Source organism: Sitophilus oryzae, unplaced genomic scaffold (genome assembly GCF_002938485.1).
Source record: "Sitophilus oryzae breed Bouriz unplaced genomic scaffold, Soryzae_2.0 scaffold_1184_pilon_pilon, whole genome shotgun sequence".
In the NCBI taxonomy this organism is placed as follows: domain Eukaryota; kingdom Metazoa; phylum Arthropoda; class Insecta; order Coleoptera; family Curculionidae; genus Sitophilus; species Sitophilus oryzae.
The window spans coordinates 1,603,492-1,631,312 of NW_022145820.1; the positions used below are offsets into that span (position 1 = coordinate 1,603,492).

Sequence of the window (27,821 nt, forward strand, 5' to 3'; positions counted from 1 at the left end):
CTACATTGGTTTTTCGAGGGGTTTTCACAATAAAATTAAATATAATCTTCAAATATGCAGCTGTCTTATTTTTCTCGACATTTATAGAATAGCTACATTATTGGAAGTTGACATATATATTTTCTTATTATCATTGCTTCAAATTTCTCATATTTTAAATAAAATACGTTTCATTATTAGAAGAATCCTTAATCCATCAAGGTTTCTAGTATTTTATTACAATTCCTTACATCTGACAGTCCTAAGCTTCTCTGAATCTTATCAAGCATTATCTCGAACGATCCCGTTGTATTATGATCTTTTTCCTCCTATCTACGACTATAAATATACGTGATGCATTTTTCCTGTGTGAACCTACACACGTTACATTCACACAAACACGCACGCACTTGCCTCGTATGTTCTCCACGGTTGCTAGACATAAATATAAATAAATATATTTTTTGTTTTCCTCTCTATGCGACGGAAGTTTCGTAATCGAATGCCAGCCGAACCACCCACCTACCCCGATCTAACACCTGGCGATAGTTTGGAGACAAATCGGTAAACTGCATCGTCGGTGCATTCAACCTGATTGCATATAAACTATTTCGTAATACTAGATTGAGAAATACTCAACAGTGTGTATTTTGATAGGAAATGTTGCTATTTGATGAAATAATATTTAAATGTTTGGTTGCTCATTATAAAGCCATTGTTAAGACAAATAATACATTGTGATCATTAATTATCACGGTCATAATTTTTTCCAAGTTGATTCATCCTCGACGAGAAATTGATCAAGTATAATAATAATAAACAACGCTTTATTGTACAAAAAGCCAAAGTAGCTTCATCGACAAAGCGTTTACAAAACAAACAAAAGCACAAAAGCAAATATACAAATAATAAAAATGTCATACAATACAAATCAATTCAAAAAAAATTTACGTCAGTAAAATTACAAATAAAGCGTACATAGACATTGTAGAACACAGGCGTATCAAGAAAATTTTACAAAAGGAAAATTGTAAATGGATAAAATCATGTAAGAGTTGTAAAATATTAAATATTAAATACTAGACCTTTAACCAGTGTGTGAGATGATCAAAATTTTTAAATTCAAAATTGTTCATGATTAAACATCAACAAAAAAGTCGTTTACCGCATATAGGGCTCTCTCCAGTAAGTATGATTTCAGAGCTTTGCGAAATGCGGGAAAGAATGAAAGTGACTTGATACTCAAAGGCAAATGGTTGTACATTTTTTGACATTGTACAGTATTGAGCCTTTAACTAGTTCTGAGCTCGGGGTTAGCAGATAAAGATTGTGCTCCGCATTCCTAACTGGATAGTTGTGAGATGGATTCCGCAATAGCGGATATGTGCTTGCGGATTAAGCAAACGGATTCAAAAATGAATAAGGAAGGAATAGTCAGTATAAGAAATTCTGACAGTGAGCTCTACTGTTCAGTCCCAATAAGTATCGAACTGCTCTCTTTTGAAGTTTGAAAATACGATCAAATTTTCTCCCGCAGCAAGTACCGCAGAATGGAAGAGCATAACGAAGATGCGACTCAAAAAGGGCATAATCGACTATTCTAGAGGTTGGTAAGTTAAGTTCCTTAGAAACTGATCTTAGCGCAAAACAGGCAGCGCTTAGTTTCTTTGATACAGCTTCGATGTGCAACGTCAGTCCACGACGTCAATAGTGGTGTTATTAAGTAGTACAAAAGGTTGTATAGTACTTTTATATGACAAAACTTTAGTTTTTGATAGGTTGAGGCATAGAAGATTAGAATCGCACCAAGATTTAATGGTGCGTAAGTCACTGGATATAGTATTATATAGTACCGTAACATCTGGGCCGCTCCAAGTGAAACTAGTATCGTCCGCGAAGAGACTATTAAGTTTTGTAATTTTCACCAGACTTTTATCATTTTCAAATTATACTCTGGTTACTATTGAAACAATTCCTTACTTGGTATGTATAGACTTTCCAGTGAGAAGATCTATGGCAGTTGCAGTTGTGTATGTCATTTTAATTCACAAGCAAATTATCATTTTGTGTCGTCTGTCAAAATATTTCCTGTTTCGTTAGATAGAGTTTACATCGTCATATGTGTATATCAAATTGTCAAATCATTTAAACTATAAATATTATTACAATTAGAAACTGAAATAAAAATAATGTGAATAGATAATCTGTAAGATTTAAAATATTGGTAGTGAAGCAATAACTAGTATTATTTAAACATTTTTTTTATATTTTTATTACTGTATGTACTAGAGAAAATATTGTATTGAAAGCTCTATTTTTTTATTTTGAAGCCAATTAATCGCAGTTAACAGTTAAAAAAACGCTTTATTTAATTAATTAACTATACTTGCTTTACATTAATTAAGCGAAGCGAAGATTACAAAATGATAGGAATAATTTTAATGGACATTTCCTGAGTTTTTACGCTTCACACGATAATGCGATGTATTACCATTAATTATGTTGCAATAGCTTATTAATTTTTTTAAACTAATTAAAGTTTTCCGCAATTATTTACTATATTCCGCTCAATACAAATTTGCAAATACAATAAACTACTTCATTATATCATTCCAACTTCATTGTATCGCTCGAGAACGAAATGAAATATTATACTTTCGCCATTTATTTTTAAACCTTTTCGGTACTGGCTTAGAAGCTAGAACTAGAACTATAAATAACCCTTTTCTTCGTTACATTGTCAATTACATTGCTCGTATTAATATGAAACTGGTCTATATATGCGTCGAAAGTGGGTTACAATAATTAGAGTTGGCGTATGATCGGTGATCCGAGTACTTGATTTACAGGTCTACTTATTCTAGTTCATCTGTAATATTTCAGATTTACTAATAATTTATCATGACAAAACAAATTGTTTTCTATGATTAATATTAAACCAGGCGAATTACAGAGTACTATTTTCATGTATTTGTATACGATAAAAGTATCAAGACATATACACTCTCGAAGCAAAAAAATCTGCATCCTAAAATTTTGGTGAATTTTAATGTAATATCTTTTTGTTTTTGATGATTTTTGTACTAGTTTGTATACAACTTATCGTTTACAACTTATCGTCTTTGTTTTTTCATCATTTTATTGATTTCCATTTATTGTTTAGGTGCTGCTACTGCAACCACAAAAGTGTGTGGTTGCATCTAGATGTAAATTCTAGTATTATTGTATGCAAGGGGGTAAGTTGCCGAAAACTAAATACTCCGAACCAATGGGCAACTACCCCAGTATCCTTCAGGCAGAAATTTATGCTATCGAAAGATGCGTACAATTTATAACTAATTTATAACTATAAGATATATAGAATAGGAACTATCGAAAACAGGAAATTGCCATCCTATCCGATAGTCAAGCAGTACTAAATGCGCTCAACTCAGTAAACATCAATTCGAAGATGGTCAAGGAATGCCTAGAGAAGCTTAACAAATTGGGCAAAGGAAACAAAGTCCTCCTATTCTGGGTGCCTGCTCACCAAGGGATAGAAGGCAATGATAAAACACATGATCTAGCTAGGAAAGGAGCGAACACTCCACTAACTGAACCAGAACCTTCTGTTTTCCAAACGGGAACCAACTGAAAGCGGAACTGAAGAATCTGGAAGTCCATCCGTAACTTGGAATCCTTCCGTCCGTCCTCCAACGGTCTAAAACACTCGAAAAAGTTCCTCAGAACTTACGATCAAGAAAAATCAAAGATTTTCCTTGATTTAACTAAAAACAATCTTCGGATTGTCACGGGATTTCTAACAGGACACTGTCTCCTCAATGAACACCTCAGAACGCTGAAGCTGAGAAACAACGGCGAATGCAGATTCTGTGGGGAAAATGGGGAAACACCAGAACACCTTATCACTGAGTGCGCTGAGAAGACGACCATTCGTGCCATGAACTTTGGTACGGCTGATGTCGAGGATGGAGAGCTGGCCTCTGTGGAGCCGTCTCAGATACTGGCTTTTTTTAAAGCCCTGAGACTGTATGACGAGTTATAACTCGTTATAACTCAAGAAAGAGGAACACACAATAATATAATAAATTATTATATATTAATAAACATTCTACATTCTACAGGGGGGGGGAAGTTAATCACCGCAACCTAATAGATCTGTCCTCCTTGCTTGAATTATAACTCATCATACAGTCTCCGGGATACAAGCCAGTATCGGAGATGGTTTTACAGACAGTAGATCTATATCTTCGATATCAGTCGTACCAAAGTTCATGGCACAAATGGTTGTCGTCTCGGCGCACTCAGTGATGAGGTGCTCTAGTGTTTCCCTATTTTCCCCACAGAATCTACATTTGCCGTTGTATCTTAGCTTCAATCTACTGAGATGTTCATTGAGGAGAGTGTCCTGTTAAAAACCCCGTGACAATCCGAAGATTGTTCATACGTAAATCAAGGAAAATCTTTCATTTTCCTCGGTCGTAAGTCTTGAGAAACTTCTTCTAGTCTTTTTCGGTATTTTTTCTAGCTAGATCGTTTGCTTTTTCATTACCTTCATCCCTTGATGGGCTGGCACCCGGAATAGGAGAGTTTTATTTTCTTTGCCTAATCAGTTTAGCTTCACTAGGCATTCTTTGACCAATTACAAATTGATGGTTACTGACTTGACCGCTTTTAAGGCTGCTTGACTATCAGTTAAGATATGTAGTTGCATAGAACGACAACGAATGGATTTTGAAGGTATATTTCTTCAGAAGAATTGAGTTCCGGACTAAAACTACACCTTTCCAGTTCTGAAATCCGGACCTCATCCAGATATTCCAATGCAGGAAATAAATGGGGCACATTTTATTTAAGAAGTTGTATCTCCTACAAAAAAGAAAATAATTGCGAATTTAATTCATAGTAATCCTTCAAAGATGTTTTAGAAATTACTTAAATTGACAAACTGTATATATAAATCCTTAAAAGGCTTGAAGTCAAAGAATCAGAATATATAAATTTCAGATAATCTCTTATGAATCCTATATTTACGTCATTCCCATAAATATTAGGTAATATTTACTTCTTTGTTTAGACGAGCGTAATTACATAAACTAACCTTGAAACGAGTAATTAACCCAAAACTAATCTAACGAGGTATAAACAGCGCAGCCGAGCCAGTTCACGGTGAATACGCAAATAGGGTACAGAAATCAAAGAAACCTAATACACGGGCTCTAGCGAAACGTTGTAAGTTCTTTTATATACCATTTCTAACAGCCTTGCAAGGAAGACAAAGAGCGCCAAAGTAATTATCTTTGTGACATTTACGCCAATTTCGCTCATAGAGTTGAAGGTGAATAAACCGCCGCGCCGGCCGAGCAACGAGTACAGATATGTAGAATGGTGCGTTAACAATTATATATAATATATTAGCAGTGTATACTATTGCGTGCAATAAATGTATTGGTATTGTAATTACACCAAGATTTTTTTAAAATAAGTTAAGGGAGAGTTTTTATTAATTATTTTGCAATCTGAAGTAACGACCGTGATATCTATTTTTCACTACTTACCTCCATCAGTATACGATTTAAACATTGAGAAGTGTAATTTAAAGACTCTGCTTCAATATGATATGAAGGCAGAAAATTACATAAATTCGCTCCAATAGCAATACACTGAAACAGTTTTTATCATTGTGGATAGACGCTTGAATCTTTGTTGAGTTGGTGATATGGTTACGACGAGCATCATGAACAGATGGTTCTAAACATTTTAATAATCTATGTATGCGATAATGCTAAAACAATTAATTAAAATTCTCTTATGAGGGAGAGGAAACTCAAAATCACAGTCTTGTATAAACATTTAATTTTTTTTTATACAAGACTGTTAGTTTGAGCCTCCTTATCCTCATCAGAGGATTTTAACTACTTATTATGTACTCAGATTGGGTCGCTGAACCTCTAATGCTAAAATAGTTAAAATTTGGGAAATATTCTTAAATGTAATGTTGTTAATATAACTTAAACACTCATCCCGAAAATTACTTTACGTTAAAAAAAATATTAAATCAACTCCAATAAACCAAAACAGTTGGAATTGTTTTGGGCAAGTGTTTGTCAGCCACTATGATCAGAATATGACTAAAATAATTTAATTATCTGTTCATGTCATGGTTAGCAAAACATGCCTCCAGGTTGCAAAAAAAATTATTGTGCACTGGGGTTGATTAGCTGGGATTGTAAGCAGATTTGATATTGCAAAATTATATCAATCATTTACATGACATGTCGAAATAGTTGGAGATTTTGATGTCTAAAGCTTGATTTTCATACATCCGTTGTCCGACGATACGTTGATACGATATTAATTTCATGTGGTTCGATTGGTTAGAAACGATTAACCAATCGAAGCCTTTAAATACAACTAATAAAATTAATATCGTATCAACGTATCGTCGGACAACGGATGCATGAAAATCAAGCTTAAATTGTAACCTATTAATGTAACATACCGACTCAGTTTGAATTATTATATATTGAAAAATTTACATAAATATCAGTGCATCAAATTAATTTCTGTCAGACTTTGGACAGACCTTTTGTCATACATCTCAAAAAATTATTGAAACATATTTAACTATCTGGTCAGGACATGATTAGAGAAACGTGCGTCCACAAAGAAAAAAAGGTTTTGCTGTGTTTGGGTTGATTAGCATCATAAGTAGACGATTCTAAATGTTTTTAGTTATCTCCGGGTAATGGATAAATTATTGGAAATTGAGAAATGTATGCATCAGTAATCTCAGTAATGTAGCTTAACATTCATCCTAAACTAATATTTACTGAAAAAATTGCAAAAATCAATGCTAATAGAGTTTCTATCACTCTAGATAAACATATTATCATCCATTTTGTAACCATCAAAAGGCGATTAAAATTTAATTAACTATCTGGTCATAATATACTTAAAACGCGTGCCCCTAGTGATAAAATATTTGGTGAATTAAGGTTTATTAGCATCATAAGCAAATTACTACATAGTGCACATTTTTTATGCAAAAATAGTTAATAAAACAACTCTAAAACTTTAAGTATTGTGATGTATTAATTTTTTTTGGCTTTCAAAAGATCTTAAATAAAACTAATGAATTAATCGATTACTATTTAGTGAAGTTGCTGGGAAAATAGGGAAACACCAGAACACCTCATCACTAAGTGCGCCGAGACAACAACCATTCGTGCTATAAACTTTAGTACGACCCTTGACTGATATAGGAGATGGTGAACTAACGCCTGTAAAACCGTCTCAGATACTAGATTCTTTTAAAGCCCTGAGACTGTATGATGAGTCATAACTCAAGAAAGGGGGACACAATAGATTTATAAGGTGGCGGTGATTAACTTCCCCATTCCCATACAATCTACATCTAAATTTTCTGAAGTTTTTGTTAAACACTTCCGGATTTCTTTTCAAACAAACATGTTTAAAAACAATGGATATTTCCAGAGAATAAGATGTGAATACTATACTGCCATGATGATGAAAAACGCGTTAACTACAATTGAAATTCAAGTGTGTAATTAAAAAGATAAAGATATTTTCCAACTAAATGAGAATCAAAAACACCTTCCCTTGTTTTTTTTTGGAATTATAATGAAATTAAGTTTCACCGCAAGTGTAAATCTGGCGTTTATAGTTTTTATTATATAAACGTGCCCAATTTACAAGTATTAACAAACTAGAACTTAACTTGTTCACCACTTCAGATAAGGGATTTTTCGTTAACACGTAGCAGTATATGTATAAAATTTAAAATTATTTAAAATTATTTGGCTCATCAGGACTTGCAGTACAAATATATAAAATAAAATTACATAGTAAATTGGTTAGGTGATAGATTTTCACTGTTTCTCAAATAGGCAAATATGAAAACATCACTAATGCACATCACATTCTAATACTTTTCTTTCACATTCTTACCCAAACTTTGCATAGTTCTATCGATGTCTTAATATTGTAAAGAAAATTACTATACGCTATTATATTGTTTGCATAAGATGCAATAATAAAACAGGTCGCATATAATAGTATACTTGCAGCAACATACTAATAACTAATTTTCATACCGTCTAGTCAACCTTTAGAGTCGATTTGGTGACCCATTAAACCTTCATCCTTCCATCTGATAGAGTCAGTGGGTCAGCGAACGAACAACGACCACTTTATGCGCCAATCTGAGTATAAAATAGCGAGTTCAATGCGTTCTAAGTATCGGATATCGTTCGTTGGCTGAGCAGGTCGGGATTTCATCTCATCGAATGGCTTTTTCCAAAATCCACACGCGCTAAACATATATGGTGTAGTTTCTGTCGAAAACGGAATGAATTTAAGATTTGATAATTATATAGACAAATACGTTTCCAGGGAAATATTATTATGTAACTATACGACCAAACCGTTAACGCTATTTGAAATGTATTTCACATTTTCTTAAAGGCCATAAAGTCCATATGTAAATTAAAAGAATTTTTATATTTGGTGTTTCTATTTGCCCAAGAATCTTATTTTAAATCAACAAAAACTGTTTCGAAAATTTTTCGTATTTTTACTAATAGGGTATAACATTATAGCTCTAATCATATTTTTACAAAAAAAAACACGTTTTTTTTCTTTTGGAGGGGCTTCTCTGATCTATACAGTTTCTGAGTGCAAAAGTTCCTGAGTGCTTTAGTTTGGCATAATCGGCATAATCAGAACTCATTCCTCTATTGTAAGTTTAAGTTGATTCTATTACTGTAATCTACCATGATCAATTTAGTTTTTCCAAATTGAATTAAAATCTAATGCAAAATTAAGTGCAAACAAAAGTATATTTCTATCATCATCATCATCATTTCCATCTTAGTCAACCATTTCCAATTATGGTGTAATTATGGTCACATACTCTCTTTGTAGTTGGGCCCATTGTTGTCTATTATTGGCTATGAGGGCCCAAGTTATCCCTGTTAATTTCCTAATATCATGGTCCTATCCCAGGTTCGGTCTTCTTCTAGGTCTCTTAATTCCTCGTGGGTACCATGATATAATTTTTGTGGTCCATCTCTTGTCCGTTCTTCTAGCCAGGTGTTCTGCCCATTGCCATTTGAGAGATCTGACTCTGTGGATGGCATCTATTACCTGGTTCTTTTGTCGTATCCACTTTATTCTTTTTCTCTTGGTTATTCCCAGCATTTCTATACTGTAAACTATTCTGTAGACTATACTCTACACTATACTGTTGACTTTTTATACTGCAGACTAAATAACAATAGTCAGATATATTTTAAAACTTTAATGTTAGATGCATATGAAAGCATCAGAATTAATAAATGTAAAGATAGAATGAACAGAGACAACGGTCCAATTCCTTCGAGTTCTTTGTTCCTACTACTCTAGTGGCGGAAATGTAACTGTTACGCTCAGTGGGCTCTGACTCGGTTGGCTAGATTTTGCCACGCCCACTCGGTGCCCACTGGGCGAGTATATAAACACTCAACTTGTAGATTGTACTTTAGTTTATAATCATCTGCTGATGATGCTAACATGGTTAGCGAAACGCGCGTCCAGTGTAAAAGTAACAGTGTTTTGGTGTATTGTGGTGATTTAGTGTTTTTATTTTGCTTTAATGTTAAAATAAAAAAAGTCCAAACCACTGTCAAAAAAGTCTTCATTAGTGACCGGTTTCAGCTATTCCAGCCATCATCAAACCTTTGTCAAAAAACAGCTGTTCGTTTGACTTTATATATAAAAATCCACCATTTTTCTGAAGGTCACTAATAAAAAAAATGTTGACAGTGAAATTAAGTTTTTTTTACCATGGGTCACCACTTTGTGATAATGAACAGACTATATAAGTTATATTTTAATGATATTGGCATTCTGGACAATTATACGACAAATGAAAAGGACTCATACGACAGTTGGACTTATTGGACAGATTCAATCCAATTTTTCTTTATTTCTTAATTTAATTATTAACACAACTAATTATAATTTATACTTTACTAAAAGCAGTTTATTTATGGCCAAACATTGCCATTTCCATAAACAAAATTCAATTGACTGCGTATTTGAATGAAGAATGACGTATTACAATTGACTGAGTTATTGTTAAAAATTCGTGTCTTTTAACTGTTCATTAAAATTCCAAGTATAAACGGGTAAAATTTAAGTCCGTAGGTATAAACCTAACATTAAGTGAAAATGGCATATGGCACCCAGACGGTCTCTCGTAGGTCTTCTCGGTATTAGGTCTAAAACAAAAAATATCAGCTGCCTTTCCTGCACTAATGAGACCATATCTTTTTCTGAAAATTATTCTGAAATCTTCTTATTCTTGCTTATTCTGAAATATTATCAAAAAAATGAAAATTGCTCACAAGTTTCTAGAATAAAAGTGATGTTAAAAGAAACAATTTTAAAAATATAATTTTATGATATATGTATATGGTATGTGATATTACCAGATTTATATTTTCACGTTAGATACTTTGTAGAGTCATGATTGTTTTTGAAAATATATTATTTTTGAATATACGTAATTATTGATAAAATATCTAAAATTCTTATCAATTCATTCCATAAAACAGTAAATACTTTATTAATGCAGGACGTGCACGTGGTAAACAATTCATTAAAAATACACTCAAAATAAAATATACATATAATAAAACAAGGTGTAGTAGTAATTTACATTTTATCAACTACTTATTTCTGAGAGCAGTCTGTTTTCAGCATCGTATCACAACCAAAATATCTAGGCAAAATAAAACACTAGTTTACCACAATACACTCAAACACTTTAATTTAACAATGCATTACTTTTAGCATCATCAGCAGGTGATTTAAACTTAAACTTATTTAATTTTAATTTACTGTTGCTGATGCTAACATTCCGAAAGGCGATTTAGTATTAAAAGTGTTTTGACTATTGTCGTGACGTTTGATTTTGTTGTTCTAACGTGAAAAGTTTAAAAGAAATATAAATCATATACATTATATTTATCATAATTCGATAATATAGAGAATATTTTATATAAAAAATTTTTAATTAAATTAGATTTAATTTGAATCTAAATGTTTTAGTTTTATTGGAAAAGCTTAAGATAATAAGATTAAAAGAAATATAAATCATATACATTATATTTATCATAATTCGATAATATAGAGAATATTTTATATAAAAAATTTTTAATTAAATTAGATTTAATTTGAATCTAAATGTTTTAGTTTTATTGGAAAAGCTTAAGATACAACTTTTTTCTTAGAACTCATAGAAATTTAAGTTCTTATTAGAAAACTGAGTTAACAGAATTTCCCAATTAATAAATTAGATAGAATTCTGCGAAAAACTATTTTCAGAATAAGACTATTAGAAGCTGGAAATGATTAAATAAAATGGAGAAAACTTAATTCTAAAAATGATGTTCCAACTAAACGCGCCGTTCGCTGACTTCGTTTAATATATCTAGTTAATAACCATTTTTAAGTTCATTTTATTAAAGAAAAGAAACATATTTGCTTTATCACGATTTATAGCCTATTAATATTTTTATTACTTATATTACTAACTACGGGGTTATTAAATATTCATAGAGATTTTTGATTATTTTTTATTCATTAGTCACGATATCTCATTGTTAAAAGTGGTCATTACACAAAAATGGATAGCACTGATTTTTTAAAAGTACAATATCGGAAATATAAAATATATCTTATCATTCATTTGATTTTTTATTATAATAGCTGAATGTTTCAATTAAAAATGTAACGAGGTGTCAACGTAATTCTTAAAAACTAGTAATATTTTAATAATTTTTATTTAGTCACTTATTTCATATTTGTAGTAGCACTCCACATAGTTTATTGAAATAATAATTCATCAATTTTTTTGTATATTTTATGGGTAACGTTAGCGGATATTTTTTTACTACAACAGGTATTCAGTATTCAGAAATAATCAAATCACAGACATGCTTGGATCATAAATTGGAACAATTTTTATTCTGTTATTGTATTGAAGCCTCGATAGAAGCATTGAAATATTTTTAAAAATATCGAGGTACTCATGTTAATAGAAAAAATCTACTACTAAATACTTTTCGCAAATTTAATATGTGTTAGTAAGATGATCTCGATACGTTTTAAAGAGGTGCATAATATAAGCTCTCCACTTAATTTCGACCTTGCTATGTGGAATGGAGTCAAATAGTTTCAAATGGAGTTTTAGACGTTGAATAAGAACGAGATGGTAAAAATAGAAGCCTTCGAAACGTGGTGCTATAGGAAAAATTCTAAGGATATCGTGGGTGGAGAAAATCAGTAATGCCAGAGTGTTGAACCTGCTGAATACGAATACTTTGATGATAAGAAGCATACTGACCAGAAACTTGGAATATTTTATCATAAATCTCATAATATGAGACATAATATGTCCAAAATATTCCAGTTACAGGGAATTATAACAAGGGCTGCAAAACATCATGTAATGCAAAATAGAAGGTAGACGCTCAGCTGGTAGAAGAAGGCCGTCGGAACTCCCTACCGAAGTGGTACGGAGTTAACAACCACACATTGTTTTGAAGGGCTGTGAATAAGATGCAAATATCATTGTTCGTCAACGTTCTTCGAGGGCAAGGCACACAAAGAAGACGAATTTAATTTCAACTTAACATTTGATTTTGTCCAAGGTTAATTATCGTAGGCGTTAAAAGGTTTATAAAACATTTGATATAAAACTAGGCTCAAATATTGATCTTCGGGATACTCACACATCAAAGAACATGTTTTTATTAATAGAGGTAACACGATCGGCTATGAACAATTAGGTCTAATCCTTTACTTATCGTTGATCGTTCCAAATGCCCAACGTCGTTAACAATATCGATTATGATTTTATCTAATCGGACGGCTTTTTGACGCCTACTCACGTCGACTGTATATTGAAAACGTTTTTTTTTTCTGTTCTCATAACTTGACCGTGGAACATTGTCCATAGTTTTCTAGGAACTCAGATGAGAGAGTATGAAAATTTAAATTTACTGGGTCTCGATTGTAAATCGATTCGATGATTGAAATTATTCTTATTTCATAGTTTCAGTCACTCTTTGAAAGTATGTAAAATAATGTATAGTTCGTGTCAATATGATTTTATTGAATAGATGTAGATTTAGGAGAGATTGTTTTACAAATATTGTAACGGAATAAGAAGGGTCATATTTCGCGGTCAGTCTGATTGAAATGCGTCAAGAAGTTTCAAAATTTATCTTCATTATCACTAAAAGCCAGCTCCCTCCAGTTGAATTTAATAGTTTAGAGAATGCAAGAAGAAATATGCATTTCTGTAAACTATGACAATTAGTATATCAGCGAGAGATTAATTACATTAGAAAAACAATTTATATGAACTTTTTTTTTGTTATTTATATGTTGTAAATAATCATAGTCTAATGATGCGTATTAAATACATAAAAAATAAATGAAAATACAAATAATAAATAATAAAATACTATTACATAATATAGCCTGCACTGAAAAAGAAAATTCCACTTCTCCAGTTATCAGTGGATGACATACCAAGAATTTAGAACTTTGAGAAACACCTCACTCATTCAGTAATAAAAATAATTGGACGGAAGGAACTTTCGCTCAGCATGTAAAAGACTGATTCTTCCAAAACCAAAGCGGGGACAGGGATAGGAGTATTTAGGTCGAAAACTAAATACTCCGAATCAATAATGGGCACCTACCCCAGCATTCTTCAGGCAGAAATCTACGCTATCGAAAGATGCGTACAATTTATCTTAGATAGGAACTATCTAAAACAGAAAATAGCCATCTTATTCGATAGTCAAACAGGACTAAACGCAGTCAATTCATTCGGTAACCATCAATTCGAAGTTGGTCAAAGAATGCCTAGAGAAACCCAACAAATTAGGCAAAAAAAAAGTCGTCCTATTCTGGGTGCCTGCTCACCAAGGGATAGAAGGCAATGAACAATCAAATGATCTAGCTAGAAAAGGAGCAAACACTCAACTAACTGGACCAAACCCGTTCTGCTTCCCAAGTGGAAACCAACTTGAAGCAGAACTGAAGAACTTGGAAGACTCCGGCCCTGTTCCGAAAAGAATCTCTGACTAGTCAGCGCGTTTATTATTGGTTGAAATGCGTAGAAACCTGCATTTGCACCAATGAGAAACGTGCTGACTAGTCAGGGATTCTTCTGGGAACAGACCTTCCATGCCCGTAATGGGAAGACACTCGAAAAAGTTCCTTAGAACTTACGACAGAGAAAAATCAAAGATTTTCTTTGATTTAAATAAAAACAATCTTCCGATTGTCACGGGGTTTCTAACAGGACACTGTTTCCTCAACGAACACCTCAGTAGGCTGAAGCTGAGAACTGTATGATGAGTTATAACTGGTTATAACTCAAGAAAGGGAAACACACAATAGATCTATAAGATCGCGGTGATTAACACCCCTCCTAAACATTCTACGTTCTACCTTAATAATACAAATATTTGGGTAGTGATTATTGTAATGGTGTTTTTTAATAAAGTGAACTGTTAGAAATATTAATATTTTCCAAATAGTTTTATTAATGCCTTATTAATTATGTCTTTGTGTCTTGACATTGATATCTTATTCAAATCTCTTTTACAAATGCGCATTTAATTTTATTTTTATAAAAATACTTTCCATAATTGGAAATTGTATCTAATAAAATGTCATAACAACGAACAGACTGATGAATACGTAACAGCATGATATAAAATCGAATTTTTCTGCATAGAAATAGCCATCGAACTGTTTCCATACTTTGACACACCTCTGCGAGAAATTGCATAAAGCATTATTCACCGATTTCTTGCATAATCAACAATCGATTTGCGTAAAGAAACAAAGTACCACAAAACAGCTTTGCAGATTTTTCTACAGGATGGTCAAATCTTAACGTAAAAAGTATATCATTATAAAATTAATAGTTTTAGCACTATAAATTGGTTTTTACAGGTGGGGGTTGGAACATTTGGTGTTACAACAGCAAAATAAAACACTAATTCACCGCAATACATCATAACTTTTGCACTGCTTTCGCTAACCATGTTAGCAGCATCAGCAGATGATGCTTAGCCAAACGCGCGTCCAGTGCAAAAGTAAAGTGTTTTGGTGTATTGTGGTGAATTAGTGTTTTATTTCGCTTCAAGAATTAATTTGCTACAAATTTTTCTTAAAATGTTCTCCATTTTTCGATGAAACTTTCTGATCATTTAAATTAAATTTAAATATAAAACAATAAAAAAGTAATAATTTCTTTTCTCTCTTTGTATTAAAAAAATGCTTAAATTTTGAGAACCACTGATTTTTTTTCTGAAGTTTCGTTCTTCTAATTTTAACTTACAACCTATGTTGCCATATCAATATTAATATACTATATATAAAATCCTTAAGTGACTGACTCACTGATTAATCACGATCCTGCTCAAACCACTCAACGTAAGAAGCTCAATTTTGGCATACAGGTTGATTCTAGGGTGTAGAGGTTCGATAAGAAGGGATGTTTCGAAATTCCAGTTCCAAGAGGGTGAAACCACCCCTCAAACATTACAATATTTTTTACTAAAAAAACGGTCAAGTTTCCGAAAAAAAAAACGCTTAAACACGTATTTTTTTTGTCGTTTTACATATTTTAAGATTTTTTAAAAATTTATACAGGGTGTTTCATAAAATATGAGCATTGAGTAATCACGATTCTGCTTAAACTGCCTGTCGTTTAAAGCTAATTTTTGGCAAACGGATTGACTGTGGGGTGTAGAGGCTCGATAAGGAGGGGTTTCTCGAATTAAATTCCAAGAGGGTGAAAACGCCCCTCAAATATTACAATATTTGTTATTTAAAAAACGGTTAGTCTTTCTGGAAAACGCTTGGACACGCATAATTTATTTTAATGGAAATTCTTGCTTTGCTTTATCATCACCATTAGAAATGATTAATTCGACGCAAACGAAGTCGCGGGTACACGCTAGTTATTAAGATATTATGCTTTATAACTAAAAATTAAAAAAAATTATATTTTTTTAAAAAATTCAAAATTTTCAATATAGATCAACATATAGACGTTTTTCTGGGGTCGTAATATACAATATACCACCCAAATATTTGCACCTATTTAAGACTCATCCTGTATAAAATTAGGTATCACAGATGTCTATTCTAAATCTAATCTAATAATACCTCTATTATTATTAACAAATAAACATTACTAGACTACCAGCAATCATAAAAAACAGATGTAAAAATGTTTAATTATAATATTGGATTATAATATAAATATCAGCTGTATTCAGCTAATTTGAAACATCCTGTAAAAATATAAATAATTCATAAACACAGTCGTTCATATGCCGCAGTTTTATTGTCTAATAATTAGAAAATAAACTGTAACACCCTGTTAACTCACTCTCTAGGCTGTTTTACATATTTCCCATAAACGTGCACTTTTATTACCGTATCTAATGAAAACAGTAGCCGGTAGGCAGAGTCATTGTCTCCTGTTTGTATTTAATTGGTAAATCATAAATTAGTTCTTAAAATTTATCAGTGTTGTTAGAGAACAATGACTTTTATAACGTAATAAGTCTTTATTATCGCGTTCATTAACTTTTTTTTGTAAGAATTATGACAAATGTTAAGCTAATTAAACTTAAAAGTTGTCTTTGTCGGATGCACATCTGTTCGACACATTTTACATGAGTCAAATCATTTTTTTGTTGTAAGCTTGTATTTCTCAAAATTTCAAGGTACCAAACTTTAATCAACTATAAATTATTATGAATAATAAGGACAAATAAACAAAAAAGTGTAATCTCTGTCGTAAAGTATGAAAAGTAAATGTTTATATTTTTAAACCTATGCTGTAAATATTTAAATTTTTCTAAACTTTGATATTAAATAATAAACAAGATAATTTAAATGTGTCGTGGTGTTATTACACCTGTAGCTAAGTGTTAAATATTCTTCCTTTGTGACTTCTAACAGAGATGTAGCAATTAAAAATGTATTTTTGGGTTATCTTTAGAAAAATTAGAAAAAATGATGCATTTAATTACCAACATTGCTATTATTTTTCTGACTAATAGTACTGCATGGTAAGTGTTAAAGATTCATACGATTCATTAAAAACAAAAGCAAAAAAATATCTATGTACACGTGCAAAGTTAATGTAAACTAAGTATGTTAATTTCTGTCTTTCAGATTTGGTTATAATTTAAAGTCAATTATTGTTATAAACATTCAAAAAGCCACTGTTTTGTAGTAGGTACTATATTGTAAAAAATAATTGTTACTTTTGCAACCTACAAAACACTAAAGTATTTAGAAAACAAAAAGGGTATTGATGCGAAAAGTGTTTATAAGTTACATACATACGTTGGAATATCGACAATATTTAGCAGCAAACTTGACAATGACACATTTAAAAATATAAGTTATTGTTTTGACATATACGATGTATCAAGAAAATATTTCTTAGATATTAGTGTTATTTATATTGTAATAAATACATGCAATATAATGGTTTTAATTCCATTGAAAGCTTTTTTACACTTTTTTGGTCTTTATATATAGAAAATTATAATACCACAGCCTTTTCATTAGACAGCCAGTCGACTTACGATCATTTGTATCTAACTAAAATGTACTTATCTTATGTTATATAACACGTCGGATTCAGAGTTCTATTGAAGCTCCGTTTATAAAAACTGTCGAAATTGGTGCTCCGGCTACCTGCATACTAGAACAGACGTGGCAGGTAAAGCATGGCTATTCAAAACTAACAAAATCGACTGGCTGTCTAATTAATAGGCTGTGATAATACTTTCCTCTAAGCTGGCAAGTGATTTTTCATTGTTTGTTGTTTATATGGACTTTGGTATTATATTCATATAGTACATATTCATGATGCACTGGATAACCAATATGAATCACATATTATTTTATGGACCCAAACTACATTTAAAAAGGTAACTGTATTGTTTTTCTATGTGATAAATATGATTTTTAAATACAGTGTCAAATCAAACTTCAAATCAGTCTAGTTCCTTTTTGTTTGATGCTATATGAGAAACTCAGTATTCAGACTTCTAGATAAGGTATTTTTTAACCAATATAGCCCATTTCTCGACGTACAGGTAAAATATAATTGACAGTTGTCCGTTTGTATTGATGCAGGTAATAAATTCTAAAAAAATGCCTTAGCAAGAAGGAGATGCAATCGAATAGAAACAAATTATAAATAAATAAAATCAAATAAAAAAAATAATTAAAAATCCTTTTCAAGGGTATTTAATGGTGCCTCTGTATATTTCGTATAAGGTCATACAATATAAAGTATAGAGATATCAGTATTCCTCATTAGCGAGATTAACATCGGACAAAACGAGAAACTTCTGTAAAAGAACTCGTTACGATATTGAAAAGTGAATTAAAACAGAACGAACACCTGTTCGGAGCAGGTGTAGCCGAAATCTCTGGGGATTAAAACGACACAAACTCCACCATTGGATACGGGCAACAGCTGGATTATGCGAACAACACCCGATAAGGCCGGCCAAATCGGTTTTTACCTGCTTCGGATTGTTAAGGAAGCTGCTTTTGCTCTCGTACATCGACAAGATATTTTTTCGTTGCTTGTTCTTCCAGTTGATATCAATTTTTCAAAAATTTTAAAGGGATTTGTAAGGATAAACTCGATAAGCTATTTTTTAACACTTGTTACTTTTAAAATTTGGTTTATTAGTCATTCATTTTATCAATTTTGTTGGTACAGATTGATTTTTTTAAGCTTCAGACTGTTCAAAAATTGCTTTTTCTGTCATATCCCTGTTATGTCATTATATTTCTGTCATATCCATGTTATTCCAGTTGATATTTTCTCAAAAATGTCAAAGGATTTTATAAAAGATAAATTCAATAATAACAAATTTATTATTATTTGACGCTTTTTTCTAATGAATGAATCCATTTTTTATCTATTATTGCCCTTTCAGTTTATCAGTTTTTTTTCCTAAATTTCTATATCAGATATTTTACTTGAGATTTTTACTTTTACTAAGTCATAACTGTAAACTTAAAAGATATTTTATGGAGCTAGTTAGTATCCATAAAATACCATTTTTTATGGATAGCTTTATTTTATGAATATTCCGGCATAAGTATTCTTTATTGCGAAAAAGCTGTGGAGTTAACTTTTATTAAAATAAATGTTTTTCTTTGTCTTACCTCGCAGTTGCAGCCAGGTACCGTTTATATCTAAAATATTGTCTGTTAGTTCTATTAAATATTCCTGTTTTTCCAAAAATATATACTATTATTTATTTATATTTTTCGTAGATGATATATTTTTTGTTAAATTAAAAAAATAATTCATTTTTTAATCAATAGATTTTTAAAATATACTTCTATTAATTTATTTTGGTTTGTCCCTTAGATGTATACTAAAATTATATATAAGGTAAATTAGCCAATTACTGACCGCTTAAGAAGATACTCCAACTTTATTTCAGTACTGTTTTTTTCTGGAGCTGGTTAAAATTCAACATATATTTCTATAGGGTACTTTGAAGTATTGTCTTTCATATATATACATAAATCTCGATATAAACTTTAAACGCTACTTTTCTTTCATATACAATGTAATCGTAAACTAATGTTATTTTCCAGGATTTCCATTAGCATCTCAGAGTGTCAAATAGAAAGACCTCGAGAAAGACATACCTAACGATAAACTTTAAAAGACATAGTGGCCATAAAACAGGCTCGTAGGAAATATTTTGTTTTACGAATTTTAAATACATTTTTTTTATATCTGTAAGGACCACTAACATATTTTTTTTATTCAAAAAAAAATGTAAAAATACTGTACAAAGCTTTAGAGTTTGATTATTGAGAAGATTGATTATTTGTACTATGTATATGCTATACACAAGGTGTTCAAACATCCACTCCACATTTCCAAAATACTGTATTATATTTTTTATTCACCGACTAATTTTGAAATAATTTTTAGTGATAAAAGGAAGTCAGTTTAAAAACTTCTTTGTCTCTATGATTTTTTTTAAAAAGTAAAGCACTTGGTACAATAATAAATGTATTATTAATAAGTACTCGTATTTCTATATTAACTGCACATTAATATGGTTTAAGATTTTGATATTGATAGGAAAGTAGAGACAGACCAACTATAGTAAATACCTAGTATATAGTTTTGACTTCAGGACATTTCTTATATTTTTAATATTTTTTTAAAAAGGCTGAAAAATATGTATTTTATTTATTTATTTATTAATACTTCTAAAACTATCAATACATATATTTAATAATATTTTAGTATTATGAAAGGAAGCCGAAAATACAATAACATACAAGGTGTTCCGCTAAAAAAATCATCGCGATCCATTCACATTTTCTTGAACCATCCTGTAGAAGTTAAAATATTTTCCTGAAATACGCCCTAATACATTCTTCAGGTCTGCACTTAAACAAAATTCTTAAGTTTTTTCTATTACAGGAGATACAGAGGCCCGACGCACTATTGCCGAACCCAAACACCAACCACCTCCTTTACTTTTTAAAAAGCAGGTATCATGTTTTTTTACACCTTGTATTACAGATATTTTCTAAGAGATTTCTAATTACCTCGATTGCTATTTGAACAAATATTTTGTACGTATGTTTTATCAAATTTCCAGACAACGAGATTTCTGTAAACCAACATGGAGCCATGCATGTAATTTTCATTATTGTGACGCTCTACAAAAACCACAAAATGCATTATGCGACAAAGATAGATTAATATTAAGTGTCGGTGTCATTGGTCGGATAATGAATAATACGTTAAAGAAAACTGTACAGTGCATTTAAAATGCAATAATGGTCGATCGATAATGATAAAAAGTCAGTGTCATTGCCAACCGAGTTGCCAACATTGCTTTTAGGCAATTAAATTCTATTTAGCTATTATTGGTACATTTGTTTCGAACTTTGTATTATTATTAGTTTGATAAATATTGAATGTTGTGGATTATATACTTTGCTTAATGGCTTTTTTTATTTATTCGTGTTATTTATTTAGTTTAGCTTTTTGTAAATCTATTATTTTCAACTTTTTATGATTTTTTTTGTATTAGTTTGGTAATTTGTTGATATATATTTTTAAAAGGTGTATCTAGAAACTCGCAATCAGTGTAAGATAATATTATCTATCAAATTATCTAAATAAGTCAATTCATATTAATATTCTCTATCTACATAATATACTTTAGAAAAATATTAGAAAGGAAATTTGGTCATAATTTAACATTTTTTTATCCGGGTTTTTACGTATGTGTCAAATTTGAAAAGCCGAAAAAAAAATCGAGAAGAAAATAAAAAAAAAACATAATATACAATTTTTTTGCATAAAACAGTATACCGGGTGCGCCTCAAAAGTGGCTCACCCCTATAACTTTTTAATTTTTCAGATAAAATTTCGAGACTTGGTACGTTAATATAAGACATAATCGGGATTGATTGACGTATTCAATTGTTTTCGGCCACTTCCTGTTTCACCGGAAATAACTGCAACTTTTGATTTTTAAATGGCACCCTCGGTATTTGTTTACTTTATTCGATAGAAAATGACATTCTGAATAGAATGAAATATCCTCTGTCAATTTTTGACTTTCTCGCCGATTAAAAAATTGTATTTTAAATTTCAATCTAGAGTGCCATGGCTATGTTAAAAACACTAATTCTTAATCGAGGAGCTTTGGAAAAATTGATAGGATCGTCTAATGTTTTTAGTGTCTTATCGTGGCCAGTTAGAAAATGCTCAAATTGTATTTTTAATCATATCTCAATTTTTTCAAATGAAACGAGGGTGGCTCATTAGCATATTTAGAAAAGGCATTTTTTTACGAATAACTTGATACCACACATTTGGTATTTCGAGTCAAATTTATGTTATGAACCGCAAGTTATAATTTCAAATAAACCATATGGGAAAGTGTCAAAAGTTGTAGTAATTTCCGGTGAAACAGGAAGTAACCGAAAACAATTGAATATGTCACTCAATTCTAATTTATGTTTATGTATACTAACATACCAAATCTCGATATTTTATATGAAAAATTAAAAAAATTATAGGTGTGAGCCACTTTTAAAACGCACCCGGTATGTAAATTTGGTTTTATTGTAATTCAATCAGTTAAATGATTTTTTCGCAAAAGGCTGAAAAAAAACACGATAAATTACTACATAAGGACGTACCACTAATTACAATAGTATTCGTCTATTATCTGTTTTGTTTAATTGTACATTTAGATAAGTAATGTGACCTAAAATTCCTTGGAGTACTTTAATCCTAACGTCTAGTAAAATAAGTTTGCTATTCATTACGTTAAAGTTATCAGAATTACATTGTTAATCAGCTACTTAATATCACTAACATTTTCTTTTTGAAATACCTGAAAATAAACAATGAAGATAGTAAAATAAACAGTCTGCTGCAAATAAGCAGTCTGCACTGATCTGCTAAAAAGAATTTACGAAACTAATTTTAACACAATCCTTGTTTTTGTTTTAAATACATTTGTAAATTTTATTGTTAAATGATTTTTTAAAACTATTAACTTACTAATATAGTAAAACAACAATGAATTATCTAATAGTCATATGACCTTAAGTAGCAATAATTTTTGTTGTGTTATCTGATATCCTGAAAACAAGAATTGTTTGAAAACATGCATTATTTATGGTATTAATTCTTTATCAGAATAATACTTGATAACATGATTGGTAGCAAATTAGTGTCAGGATATTAAAAAAAAAATTGTTATTTCAGGATAATTAATGTCTGTAAAAATTATATTAAGATGAACTATGTTTAATCGAGGATAAGTCTTTGTTATAAATAATATTTTCTACATTTCTTAAACATTTTTCTTATTACTGAGATGAATTTAATATTATTATAATTATTTTGAACACACAATAAACAAACTAGTTTAAACAATGTTAACGTGTACAGCTGACAAAAAATGCCTTACTTACATATTTGTTTTTTTATGTGTTCTGACAGTTTTTTTTACTATACTGGCTAGTTTGACAAGAATATTAAATAAAATTGTATTGTTTATTTAGTTTTCTAACCTAGCAAGCATTATTTATCGTCTTAGTCTAATAAAAAAATACCATACTCTCTTTGTGAAAACCACGTTCTTAGCTAAATGTTAGCTAGTGAATTTACTTCATTTTCAGTATCAATTTTTGGAAAATATATTTTATACCTAAGTTGGGAGTTTCAATTTTAAATTATATTGCTGTAAACCGTAAAACTGTATACACAATAAAAATAGCACAAATTGGGATAGTTATTTTCGCATTTTAATTTAGGTTTATAGGCCCTAATTATTATTACCTGATCTTTAATGCTTGTCTGGGTGCTAGCTATCTTTCGCTAATCTGCAATATGCTATCGATGACGAATTCAAAAAAAATATTATATGACTGGCCTAATTTTAAAAGTGTGAACCTACTCAATACCTTTTTTATTATTATCAACCTTTAAATAATATATATTTAATAACGTATTCTATATACGAGTAAAAAAGCAGGTTAGAGCATGCTAAAGATATAACTCAAGTTGCTACAGGTTTCTCGATTTTTGTAAGTGGGTTTCCGTCTATGGTTATGGTTGGTGTTGTGATAAGTGACTAAATCAAATATACTAACGAAGCAACGAAATAAAATACATGCATTTGTTCCCAGGTGTTTATGTTGAAGTGGCGAGTAGAACAGTGCTTTTTCTATTCCAATACATGCATATTATTTGGTTGCATATGCTTTGAATATACTATGGCATAGTGCATCACTTGCTTGGCTAGTGTCTTTGTGATTGTCGTTTATCACAGCTCTAACATAAACACGGTCATAAACAGGTTACGGCTATGTCGGAGTTATGATTAACAACAAAACCAAAAATTAACACAATCTCAAAATAGTCATAGATGTTAGAAGAATATATCTACTTAACAGAAAATTAGTTCAGGAAGTAATTTATCTCACTGTAATAAGTAAAAACCACAATTTTAAACATTGTATGAATGATTTACTGGGAATATAGCATCACTTGTATATGATTAAGAATCAAATTAAAACTTTGAATTATAGATGATTAAACCTCAAAACTCTTTTAACTTAAATTTTTAGTTTATCACCTGTTGATGATAATTACAAAACATGGTTAGCAATGTTTAGTTACGAATATGGCTAGTAAAACATTCCTTCAAGGTTTAATATACGATATTTGGATACATATGATGGTCGATTTGTTTTTTTGCTCTTGTAAACACCAAATCTTTTAACCTAAATTATATTTTTATGTAAAAAAAAAAATAATTCCAAACAATAACAGACTAATGTTCTCTTAAAAACAATGAAATTAATTCCTAATAAATTATGTATTATACATACATCTTCAATAATATTTATTATCTCGGGAAGTCCTTATTTAAATTTTGAAGTAGACAATATTAAGTAAAAATAGAATACTGAAAATTAACACTAGTAATTTATACAATACTTACCTCAAAAACCAACATCTCGTACTAAGTTAAAAACCCAACAAAAATAAACGAAACCCGAAAAAAAAAACAATCTCAAGTCCGGCCGAATAAAATCGAAAATCGGTGCGACACTGGACCACAACAAAACACTGTCGTCGAACGGGCCAGCAGCAGCGGCGGCCAACCAACCGGCTCGGCCGAAGACACTTGCGAAGGGCCAAAAAAGCGAAACGCTAGACTGGGATGCGAACGGAACGCCAGTGGTGTACGCGTCGACGGCGAACAGCAGCGACTGTGCACTACGAACGACTGCTTTATCGGGGGAGCGTACGAGGACGACTGACTGGTCGTTGGAGAGTAGTCGTCGGTTCAGCTGAGTAGCAGGCTGTGATATCAGATCATTCACTTGGGGGGCTTGACTGGTGGTTCGATGGGGGGATACGACTGTCCGGTGCATCGGAGAAGATCGACGAGAAGGTCGTTCGCACCGCGCAGAGTTGACGGTGCTTTATTGCTCAATGTTGAGAAATGGTTTTTGGGCTCGTTTTTTCGGGAAGAGTCTATGAGTAACAGGTCGATGATCTTGTTGTTTAGAGCGACAGTCAACGATTTCATTTTATTAAATTGATATATTCCTATGTCATTAATTCTAAAGAAGAAAACATTCGAACAATGTGTACTACCAGTCATGACCTATGAATGCGAAACCTGGACACTTAAATCGGACATTATAAGGAAACTGCAGGTCGCACATCACTCAACGGAACGAAATATGCAGGGAATAACAAAAAAATGTATAATAGGGTGTATACGATAAAAGATCCAGGCGATAGATGTCAACCACAGAATCAAATCCCTCAAGTGAAAATGGGCAGGACACCTGGCAAAAAGGGCACACAACAGATTAGAAAATTACAGCATGGTAGAGGCTACACCATAATTGGAAATGGTTAAATAATTTGAAAATGATGATGCTACTGGTGATAACACAAGTATACATGGTTTTGGACCTGAGCAAATAAAAGCAATTTCTAAGATAATTTTTGGGGCTGAATCCAAATCAGCAGTCTATTTTTTAAGATTGGTTCTAGTTTTCGAAATATTCAATAAATTCATTATTTTACTATTTTTGACCGTTAACAGTCATTTATTGAATTTAACAATATAAATCAGAAATGAACAGAGGTTAAACTGCGTTTTTTTATAGTGCTTGGGATCTGTTTCACGGATTAGGGTCCAACACTAATCGCTCATCATGCCTTCGTCCCAAAATCCTTGGTATCGCCTTTCGATTTTCGCTATATCTTGGTGTAGCCGCTCTCCTTGATCGTCGCTCGTGTCGCCAAAGTTTTGTGGAAAAAAATCAAGATGTGAATGCAGAAAATGTATCTTCAGAGGCATTAGAGCTCCAATCTTGTGGTAATTGTCGATTACTTGCTTGTAATCCGGTGATTTATGATTACCTAGAAAGTTGTGAACAACACTTTGAAACGATGCCCATGCTGCTGCTTCATCAAGCGTTAAACATTTTGTAAACGTTGCGTCAGCCATTAGTTTTCGAATATCAGGTCCGACAAATATTCCTTCTTTGATTTTTGCATCTGACAGTTTTGGAAACAACTTGGTTAAGTACTGGAAAGCCGGTTCTTCGCGATTGAGCGCTGTGACAAAGTTCTTAATAAGGCCAAGTTTAATGTAAAGAGGTGGCAGTAAAACGTCCTGTAGTTTACAAGTGGTACATAGGACACATTTTGTTGTCCTGGCTCATAGTGGGTACGACTCGGCCACACCGAAAACTAGAGCCAATCTTGACAAACGGATTGAAGATCTGAGTTCAGGGCATCAAATAACGTTAAGAATCGTTCTCATCTGCTCGGGTCCAAAAGTTGACCCGAATTTGTAAACTTGTGTAATTATTTCTTGGTCTATATATAATACTAGAATGGCGGCCTAGACAGGATGCTTTCAGAGGCAGACAAGATGGTCAGATGACTTATAGATATTTAGAGGAAACTGTATCCAAGTGCCACAGGACTGAGAAGGGTTGAAAGATTTGAGGGAGGCCTACGTCCAGCAGTGGACAATTCAGGCTGGTTGATGATGATGATATCATTAAATGAAGTATTGGCAAACTTGTTACATATGTGGGTCTGTTGTTAGAAATTTGATCTTGTAGATTGGGTAATATTCTACAGGGTGGTGCAAATATCGGCATTCTGCAGTTAAAAATAAGGTAAAAAGTTCGTTTAAAGGTATTTCCAAAAATGCTTCATTTCGGAGGTACAGAGTGTAGAAGTTTCATTTTTAATTCTTTTTTTTTTCAAATAATTTTTAAACTAACGTCGATATTTGAACACAATGTCTACTTCTTAACCTGAAGAAAAATGTTAATCTTTTTCTGGGAAAATCTTTTATTGATCTAAACAATATGCTTTTGTGAGGAGAAGTAACAATTTTTATTATTTATTGAAACTTCAGGGACCATACTACTTATTCTTCCTACATGTTCGTCTCTTCTTGATTTTTCTTCAGAGTTCAAAACCAAGGATTCTATTGTTCTGACTTGTTATATTATGCGACTCTATTTTATGATTTATAATTAGGGAAATATTTCAAGTTTAGTCTTGAAATAAAATGTTATTTTATTTTTTAACTAAAATGAAAATTTACAATTATTTTATACATATTTTTAAAACATGAGAAATTTGAATATGTGCATAACAGGTCGATGATCCGATGCATTTTCATACCGACCATAATTTAAGAGCAAGGATGCCATTGTTCGGACTTATATATTATTGAACTTTGTTTTACGATGCGTATAAATTTGAATCATCATTGCCAAGTTATTCGAAGTGTGGGACTGGATTTACAAGGTTCTTTTTCTTTTTCGAGTAACAGTATATGTGAGCATAATTTTTTAAGTATGCTACATTTATAAAAAAAAACATACCCATGTGGAAAAGATAAAAAATAACCACTTCTATTAACTCTATTTTGTATTACCTACTGTACCTACAGTACCTACTGTAATTCTTTTATTTCAAAATTCGCATTGGCAAAAAATAGAAAACTATGATTTAGATAGTTCGAAAGAAAATTTAGTTTCCAAAATTAAAAAATAATTTTGTCTTAATTTCCAATATACCGGGTGCGTCTTAAAAGTGGCTCACCTCTATAAATTTTTTATTTTTTCAGTTAAAAAAA

The 27,821-nt window shown here is 31.4% G+C and overlaps 1 protein-coding gene across 1 annotated transcript in view; it reads right to left on the reverse strand.

The window, feature by feature from the left end:
* LOC115891520 (dual specificity tyrosine-phosphorylation-regulated kinase 2) overlaps nt 1-25,029 on the reverse strand; it is a 167,652-nt gene extending 142,623 nt beyond the window's left edge. The window contains exon 1 of the mRNA XM_030911997.1: nt 24,636-25,029. Within this exon, the coding sequence (XP_030767857.1) occupies nt 24,636-24,650 (15 nt within the window). The 5' untranslated portion in view covers nt 24,651-25,029. The remainder of the gene's footprint in view (nt 1-24,635) is intronic.
* Between the last annotated feature and the right edge of the window lie 2,792 nt (nt 25,030-27,821).